Source organism: Heterodontus francisci, chromosome 8 (assembly GCF_036365525.1).
Source record: "Heterodontus francisci isolate sHetFra1 chromosome 8, sHetFra1.hap1, whole genome shotgun sequence".
In the NCBI taxonomy this organism is placed as follows: domain Eukaryota; kingdom Metazoa; phylum Chordata; class Chondrichthyes; order Heterodontiformes; family Heterodontidae; genus Heterodontus; species Heterodontus francisci.
This window is the reverse complement of record NC_090378.1, coordinates 65,505,431-65,514,661: the sequence shown is the minus strand read 5'-3', so window position 1 is coordinate 65,514,661 and position 9,231 is coordinate 65,505,431. Positions and strand designations below refer to the sequence as shown.

At 42.6% G+C, this 9,231-nt stretch overlaps 1 protein-coding gene across 1 annotated transcript in view; it reads left to right on the top strand.

The window, feature by feature from the left end:
- The first annotated feature begins 501 nt into the window (after positions 1 to 501).
- Positions 502 to 9,231, top strand: part of LOC137372873 (cystathionine gamma-lyase-like) — an 84,100-nt gene continuing 75,370 nt past the window's right edge. The window contains exon 1 of the mRNA XM_068037248.1: positions 502 to 776. Within this exon, the coding sequence (XP_067893349.1) occupies positions 600 to 776 (177 nt within the window). The 5' untranslated portion in view covers positions 502 to 599. The remainder of the gene's footprint in view (positions 777 to 9,231) is intronic.

Sequence of the window (9,231 nt, the reverse complement as noted above, 5' to 3'; positions counted from 1 at the left end):
CAGCCCATGGGAACAACACCACCTTTCAGGTTCTGCCTCTGTGCCTCAGTAAGGATTCTTCATTCTGATTGTTTAAGGAGATACACAGGTGCTTCTCCTGTTCACGTTGGTCCCAGGTACAGGGCACTGCATCGAAATGGCATTCTAATCACAAAGACGATGTAATACCTATGGAAAGTCTGTGGGTAAGTGTAATGAACAGCTGGTGCCGTTTATTCGCCACTGACCTCAATTCGGGTTATTATGATTTAATTTATTCAGCTTCCTTCCTTTTTGTATAATTTGGGTGTTTATTGTTTGTGGACCTTTTAAAAGGGGGGAACTTTTGTGAGATTATTTGTATTTGGGTTGCTGACTCTGGCCGTGTTCTATTTGGCCAATAATAAGAGAAGCAAGGGCGTTAGATTTGCAGTAGTTTGCAGCATTTAAAAGGTTAAGATCATGTTCTGTCACGAGGGAGAAGCTGTGCCTCTTGCTTAAGCGAATCAGATCAACTGCAGGGGGAGGTCTTTGTCAAGTGTCTTTTGAACTTATCCCTGGTGAAAGTATACTGCGTATTTGTTTCCAGTCAAGGTTATTGTGTCGCATAAAATACAGTAATGTCGGCTGGAGACACAGGAAACGATCTGTTGAGCGGGTTTCAGCCGCCTTTTGAACATTTTTCCACGCAGGCACTTCATGTGGGGCAGGAACCCGAACAGTGGAAATCTATGGCAGTGGTTCCTCTAATTTCTCTATCCACCACGTTTAAACAGAGCGGTCCGGGAGAGCATGCGGTAAGTGTTTCATTGCAATGCAGCTTTAGGTTTCTGGTACTATTGACCAGTATGAAGAAGCAAAAGCCGTGTGCGCACCTTTTGTATATGTATGTTTTTTGGTTTGTAATAAAGTGTTATGGGGATTGGGGGCGATGAACAATTATTATTAACATACTAGTAATTTGTCTTATGCATCGTTTACATTGTAAAGATGTTTACCAACAAAAGGAATTGTATTTTAGATTAAAAACAAGAAATGCTGGAACCACTCAGCAGGTCTGGCAGCCTCTGGAAAGAGAAGCAGAGTTAATGTTTCGGGTCAGTGACCCTTCTTCGGAACTGACGAATATTAGAAAAGTCACAGGTTATAAGCAAGTGAGGTGGGGGTGGGGCAAGAGATAACAAAGGCGGTCTAGATTGGACCAGGCCACATAGCTGACCAAAAGGTCAAACAATATGTTAATGGTGTGTTGAAAGACAAAGCATTAGTACAGATTAGGTGTTAATATACTGAATATTGAAGTCGAAGAGACTTAGTAGTTGGCAGGAAAAAAGACAGAGGCGCAAGGGGAGAGCCAACTGTGCAACAGCCCCAACAAACAAATTTCTCTGCAGCACCTGTGGAAGAGCCTGTCACTCCAGAATTGGCCTTTATAGCCACTCCAGGCGCTGCTTCACAAACCACTGACCACCTCCAGGCGCGTATCCATTGTCTCTCGAGATAAGGAGGCCCAAAAGAAAGAATTGAACAGCAGCAAGTGCAAACCTGAAAAAAACAGTGGGTAAGCAAACTGAACAGACTAAGATGAAATGAAATAAATGCAAAAAAAAAATTGTAAAAATTGTAAAAAATGTAAAAAAGAATAGGGGAGAAAAAAGTGACTAAAAATGAAAGTAAAATGGGGGGCTGTCATGCTCTGAAATTATTGAACTCAATGTTCAGCCCAGCAGGCTGTAGTGTGCCTAATCGGTAAATGAGATGCTGTTCCTCGAGCTTGCGTTGATGTTCACTGGAACACTGCAGCAATCCCAGGACAGAGATGAGAGCAGGGGGGAGTGTTGAAATGGCAAGCAACCGGAAGCTCAGGGTCCTGCTTGCGGACTGAGCGGAGATGTTCCGCAAAGCGGTCACCCAGTCTGCGCTTGGTCTCCCCAATGTAGACGAGACCACACTGTGAGCAGTGAATACAGTATACTACATTGAAAGAAGTACAAGTAAATCGCTGCTTCACCTGAAAGGAGTGTTTGGGGCCTGGGATAGTGAGGAGAGAGGAGGTAAATGGGCAGGTATTACACCTCCTGCGATTGCAGGGGAAGGTGCCATGGGACGGGGACGAGGTGGTGGGGGTAATGGAGTGGACCAGGGTGTCGCGGAGGGAACGATCCCTTCGGAATGCTGACGGGAAGGGAGGGGAAGATGCGACTGGTAGTGGTATCACGTTGTATTTTAGCATTGCATATGATGTGGATTGCTCGTTATATTTTAAACGCAAACTCACTTTGATCGGTTGCTCTGTATGTTAGGTGAAGTTTTATCATGTAAATTGACTTAACATTGGGGCAAAAATAAAGCACCAGAACAGATGGATCTTTTATTCAGCTACTGAAGTTGTTGCCGGTATGATCGCGTTTTGCAAAGTTACAAAAGTTAGCTTTAACACAAAAAATGCATACGTGTCAGACAGTGAAATGAAACCAAAAAGTGTTGGAAATACTCCGCAGATGTTGCAGCATCTGTGGAGAGAAGCAAAGGTCAATGACCTTTCATTGGAACTGGCAAAGTTAGAAATGTAATAGGTTTTAAGCAAATAAAGTGGGGGTGGGGCAAAAGAGAACAAATGGGAAGGCGTTGATAGGACAGTGGGTCACAGAATAACTGGCAAGGAGGTCATGGGGCAACGACAAAGAGTGTGTTCATGGTGGGTGGTGAAGTACAGTGCATTATTGCAGGGAGGGTGTTAAATGACCTGAAATGTTAATCCTCAGATGCTGCCAGACCTGCTTCTTGGTTTTATTTCAGATTTTGAGCATCTGCAGTATTTTGCTTTGACTTCATGGAAATGCCTCAGGCCCAATGTCTCAACCTGCGTTTTCCTATTTCTCTTGTTTGGGTTCTGTTTCGTAAAGGACATGGGGTGGTGGAAGCAGGTAGCTGGACAAGAATTCCTTATCTTGCCTGGACAGTTTGAATAATGTCTCTTTTTCCCATTAGCCTTTCTCCCCTCTTTTCCCCCCCCCCCATTTCCAACTGGCTCCTCCCATCCCCACACTGTCTTGAGCGCACAATTTTATACTGCTGAACACATTATTCCAATACATTAGGATTGAATTAGGCTGCCATAAAGCTACTTTTTAAAGTCTACTTTTATATATTGCCTACAAAATTTGAAAATTGAGGGGTACTGCATGAGACATTAGATTAAGTACAGACCTGAGATAGCACTTGGAATATTGCTCCTTTGTTTGATCAGTATTGTGGTACAGATGGTGTTATCATTTGAGCCATGGAGTGAAATTCATGTGTTGAATGCTGTTTTTTTTAAACACGGAGTAATTACTGAACAATTATTTTGGCATGTGCTAACAACTAGATATTTTGTCTACGCTTTTTTATTTTCTAACTCTACAACATTTTTTCTGGGGTGGCAGGGTTATTTTAGCTCAGCTGGTAGTACTGTTGCCTCTGGATCAGAAGGTTGAGAGTTCAAGCATTGCAGCAGGCCTCAGAGTGCTGAGGGAAGTGTTTTGTTCAGAGTAGTGCTCTGAGACATTAGCTTCTATCTGAGCTAGATAAATAGGCTTTTCAAGATTAGGAGGTGCTGTAATACTAGTCCAGACTAGTATTTCTTCTTCAACCAAAGTTGCCACTCCTACCATCTGTCCATATTTAGTAATTAACAAGAATGAGTATTTGATCAGATGTAAGATCTTACAAATTCTGTCCTCGGAAGTTGAAATTAATTCCCAATAAGCTGAACATTGTTTTATTTTATTTTATTTGGAGATACAGCACTGAAACAGGCCCTTCGGCCCACCGAGTCTGTGCTGACCAACAACCACCCATTTTATACTAATCCTACATTAATCCCATATTCCTACCACATCTCCACCTTCCCTTGATTCCCCTACAACCTACCTATACTAGGGGCAATTTACAATGGCCAATTTACCTATCAACCTGCAAGTCTTTGGCTGTGGAAGGAAACCGGAGCACCCGGCGAAAACCCACACGATCACAGGGAGAACTTGCAAACTCCGCACAGGCAGTACCCAGAACCAAACCCGGGTCACTGGAGCTGTGGTGCTGCGGTCATCCATGCCATTGTTTGCTCTAGATGACTATTACAAAGCTTTCCTGGCTGGCCTCCCAACCCCCACCTTATGTAAACTTGAGCTCATCCAAGACTCTGCTGTAACCTAACTCACAGCAAGCCCTTTACCTGGGCTCACATACCTGCATTGGCTTTGGTTCAAAGCTGCAATTTAAAATGCTCATCCTCATTTTCAAATCCCTCCATGGCCTCACCCCTCCCTACTTCCAACCTCTTCCTGCCATACAATCTTTAGATTGGAACTCCTCCAATTCTGGTCTTTTGAGCAGCCCCGATTCTAATTGCTTCACCGTTGGTGGGCGGCATGCCTTCAAGCTGCCAAGGCCCCGAGTTCCAGAATTCCCTCCCTAAACTTCTAGCTCTCCACCTCTTTCTTCCTTTAGGACGCTCCTTAAAACCTACCTCTGACTAAGTTTTTGTCCTCCCAATCTCTCATGTAGCTTGGTGTCAAATTTTGTTTGGGAACACTTGTGAAGCATCTTGGAATGTTTTACTTCAGTAATGGCACTACTTAAATCCAAAATTGTTATAACAACAGTGAAGACACAGCTTCGCTTGTATGACCACATACAACTCTACACCCCCCCCCCCCCCCCCCCCAACCACTTTCTCCACCCCATTACTGTCTATATTATGCAATTCAGTCAGGAATCCAATCTTGACGGAGCTATAATTTCCTCTAAATACTAGAAATACAATGGCCATTTGGTCTTCAGACCCTTGTCAAAACTCCACTTTTTTTATTATCAATTCCAGCCCCTCCCCAGTCACCATCTGTCTGAACCAGAACGTTCAGATCAACTTCTTTGATCCCCGGGTGGAGTTTTGACCCTCATATCCTCTCCATCACAAAAATGCCTAAATCCTTTCAACATTGCCTGCCCCACTCCTACCTCAACCCATCTACTGCTGAAGCCACCATCCATGCAGTTGTCAGCTCCAGACTCAACTATTTTAATGTTTTCCTGGCCAGCTTCCCATCCTTCACCTTCCATAAATTTTAGCTGATCCAAAACTCTCCACATCATATTATATCCTGCACCATGTTTTGCTCACCCAGCACCTCACATCCCAACTGACCTATTTTGGGATGCAGGAGCCATTGCCTCAAAATTTAAAATTCTCGTCCTAGTTTTCAATCCATCTAACCTCCTCCAGTCATACATTCCCCCACGCCCCCAACCTAGAAACCCAATTCATGGACTCTGCCCTTATGTACCAGCTCCTTTGTCCATCATTAGCAGCCATGCCCTGAGGTACTTGCGCTACATGCTCCAAGATCACCATTCCAAATCTCACTTTTTTAAATAAAAAGAAAAGGCCCTTTACCTCTGACCAAACTTTTGTTCACCTACCAAATATCTCCTCCTTTGACTCAGATCCATTTTCTCCCATTCCTATAGTGCCACACAAGTGTAATTTTGTAAAAAGATTTTTATTTATATATGCAAATTATTTGAAGCTTACAAAATTCATTGCATTCCAAACTCAGCTGTGCATGCAGCAGAAACATGCAGTAATATTTAAAAATTGTGCAACATACAGGAAAAATTAAGTGCCAAACTGTTGTAACAATTAAATTAGCAGGAACATTTGATGGAATGGAGTGCCAAGCTTCCAAGTAGATACAACTTCTATTATTGAAATTGCAGTTCCAGAGAGCTTGCAAGCATGCCTGTATCTCATTAGTCATAAAACTAAAAAGTTTTTAGGTTCCATTATCCCAAAGTTTGATGTAATTTATGAGAATCCAACATACCAAGTCATAGCTGGATAGGTATTAGTTATGATAATGCAACTTTTAAGCTCAATAGTCAGAATGCTATAGTTTGAACTTTAACAGTTGCCCAGAAGTGCAGAGAAACTGATTTATACCCCACATATTACAGGACTACTTTCACAACATTGCAAATTGAAGTTTGAATTTCCCAATTTGTACTGTACAGATTTAGAGACCAGTTAAAACATTGGTACAATTGCACTTGGACAAATCTAAATATTCAAAAACCATATTCAGACCACAACAGCACAGCAGGAGTTCCTTGGGACCCAACTGTCTTCTGCAACTTTAAACGACCTTTTCTCCTTCATAAGACCATGCTCATCAGGCTGGATGCTTGACTGCAGCGGTCAGCTTTTCCAATAACGAAGCAAGTCATGCTGGGCTACTGTAGGATGTGTGCAACATCCAGGCTTGGGTCAGTTGAGTAGCAGGTAATATGTGCACCACAAATGCAAGGCAATAACCATCTCCAGTTAAAAAACCTAGCCATTTCCCTTAATCACTAATAATTGTGCTCTTGGCAGCATTGCTCACATCCAATTAAGGAAACAATTCTGGCTGCAGACATGGGAAGGCTAGTTTGGGGCAATTGTTAAAATGTTATTGACCTGTCAGCCTGGCCAGGGCCAGATGGACAGCAAGTGGAAAATGTTGGCAATGGGTGTTTGCTTAACTTAAAGATCTAAGCAACATTTTGAATAGTTTCCAATTCCCTTCTGTAAACAACCAGTTTTGTACAGTGCGAACCTTGTACATGCATTTTAATCAAAAACCTGATAATTGTACCCATGTAACCGTCCACAAATTTCACAACTTGTAACCTCCTATGGTAACCTTGAAACATCTATGTAATTAAATCTTCGTGTTAATTTGTGCTACTTCAACCTATAATTGTGATTTGCTGCAGATTTAAAATTTACTTGCATTGTATATTTGAGTTCAACATTTGTACAGTAATCTTGAAGTTAAGTTCAGCAGGATAGGTAAATATAGTTGAGGTGTAGCTTGGGTACTACAGTATTACCTCAAGGCAGAAAAGTCCAAGAGGAAACTTAATACTGGCTTTTAAAACAGTTTTGATGAAGTAAATGAGGATAGAAAATTTCCTCTGGGGAGTCAGTGAAAGGGAACATTTTAAAATTTCAAGTGAGGAGAGGGGTTAGAAGAAATTTCTTGAAGGTTGTTGGAGCATGGAATGTTTTGTTGCAGGAAGTGTTTGAGGCTGAGACTTTTGCATCTTTTACTGGAAAACTAGATAAATATTTTAAATCTGAGAAAGATGCAGGGCTATGAGGCAGTGGGATTAATTTTTAATTATTCTAAGCCAAGTACTAATGCAGATATGATGAGCCAGGTACTTTGTGCTGTAGACCTTTTTTATGGTTCCAAGTTCATTGTGTACTTGAAACTAAAGTTCAGCTGCAGTGCTGAAAGTGATTTGGTAGCTCAGGTGGTATACAGCAATGGACTCAAAGATTCATGTAAGTACCTTTCTTTAGTCCTATTGCTTGTTTTGGCTTTAATTTTCCTAATTTCAGTTGGAGGAAATTGAGTCATAGACTGTCTCTCTGACATCAAGCTTTCAGACAGTATAACTGTTTGAGGGGGCTAGTGGGACGAAACCACTTGTCGGACCATCCATGGGGAAGCTAACTCAATGCTTACAGTTGATGTAGTATAAGGATGTTAAGGGTTAATACCAAAGACCATGAGACCCCTCCCACTGTACGAGCAATGATGGATCATTCACATGAGAGGCTTGAGACAAGGAAGGTATAGCAGCATAATATAAAAGCAAAATACTGCGGATGCTGGAAACCTGTAACAAAAACAAGAAATGCTGGACTCACCCAGCAGGTCTGGCAGCATCTGTGTAAAGAGAAGCAGAGTTAACGTTTCGGGTCAGTGACCCTTCTTCGGAACCCTTCTTCGGAAGGTATAGCAGCATGATGGGTGGCTTGTGTGAGACCTTCCGTCAGTATAGGAGATATGTAGTCATAATCAACTTATCGTAACATTCTGGGGGTTACCATTGACTAGTAACCGAACTGGACCAGCCACATAAATACTGTGGCCGCAAGAGCATGTCAGACGCTGTGAATCGTGCGAGTAACTCTCATCCTGACTTCCCAATGCCTGTCCACCATCTACAAGGCACAAGTCAGGAGTGTGATGGAATACTCTCCATTTACCTGGATAAGTGCAGCTCCAAAAACACTCAGGAAGCTCGACACCATCCTGGACAAAGCAGCCTGCTTGATTGCCACCACATTATGCATTCACTCCCTCCGCCACCAATGCACAATGGCAACAGTGCATACCACATACAAGATGCACTGCAGCAATTTGCCACGCCTCCTTCGACAGCACCTTCCAAGCCTGTAACCTCTTCCACCTAGAACGTCAAGGGCAGCAGACGCATGGAAACATCACTATCTCCAAATTCCCCTCCAAGCCACACACCATCCTATTTGGAAAACATTTCTGTTCCTTTACTCTTGCTAGATCAAAATCCTGGCACTCCTTCCCTAACTACACTGGATGTACCTGCACCAGAGACAACAGAGGTTCAAGAAAGAAGCTCACCACCACCACTTTCTCCAGGGCAATTAGGGATGGGCAGCAAATGCTGGCCCAGCCAATGCCCACATCCCATGAAACAAAAAAAAAGTACAGAGCAAGGGCATAATCTTCAGTATGGTGGCCTGGGATATCTAAGGATATTGAGACAATGATCAGCAACTGTCAGACGTGTGATAGAGGCCAGAACAGCGCAGACTGCTATGGACAACCCAATTTCCAACTAGACCTTGGTAAAGAATAAGCATGGATTTATTCATGTTTGGTAGGAAGCCATGCATCATTATCAACTACTTTCCCAGGTGGATATAAGTCAGATGGTTACCGAGGAAGTTATCAGAATCCTTACGAACATCTTCGCAACACGTGGGATTCTAGATGAAATATTATCAGACAACGGACCACAGTTTGCAAACAAATGTTTTACCCAGTTTGCTCTGAAGATGGGCTTTCAGCATTTTACGAGCTCACCGAGGGTATCCATGGTCCAATGGTGAGGCAGAACAAGGTGTGAACTATAAAATCTTGGAAAAAAATTGAAGATCTTCCCATCTCACTCACTCCTAGTTTATCGTTCAATGCCGCTGCTGTGTGGGTTGTCACCAGAATTACTAATGGGAAGGAAGTTGAGAACACCGCTTCCAGAATTGCCTCAACAATTAATGCCAGGATTTAAGACTACAAGAACGAGAAAACTCCTACAGAAGGAAAAGAACCAGGAAATACGATAGGAGATTTCAAGTAAGAAGCTTGCCCAAATTAAACAATGGTCAAAAAG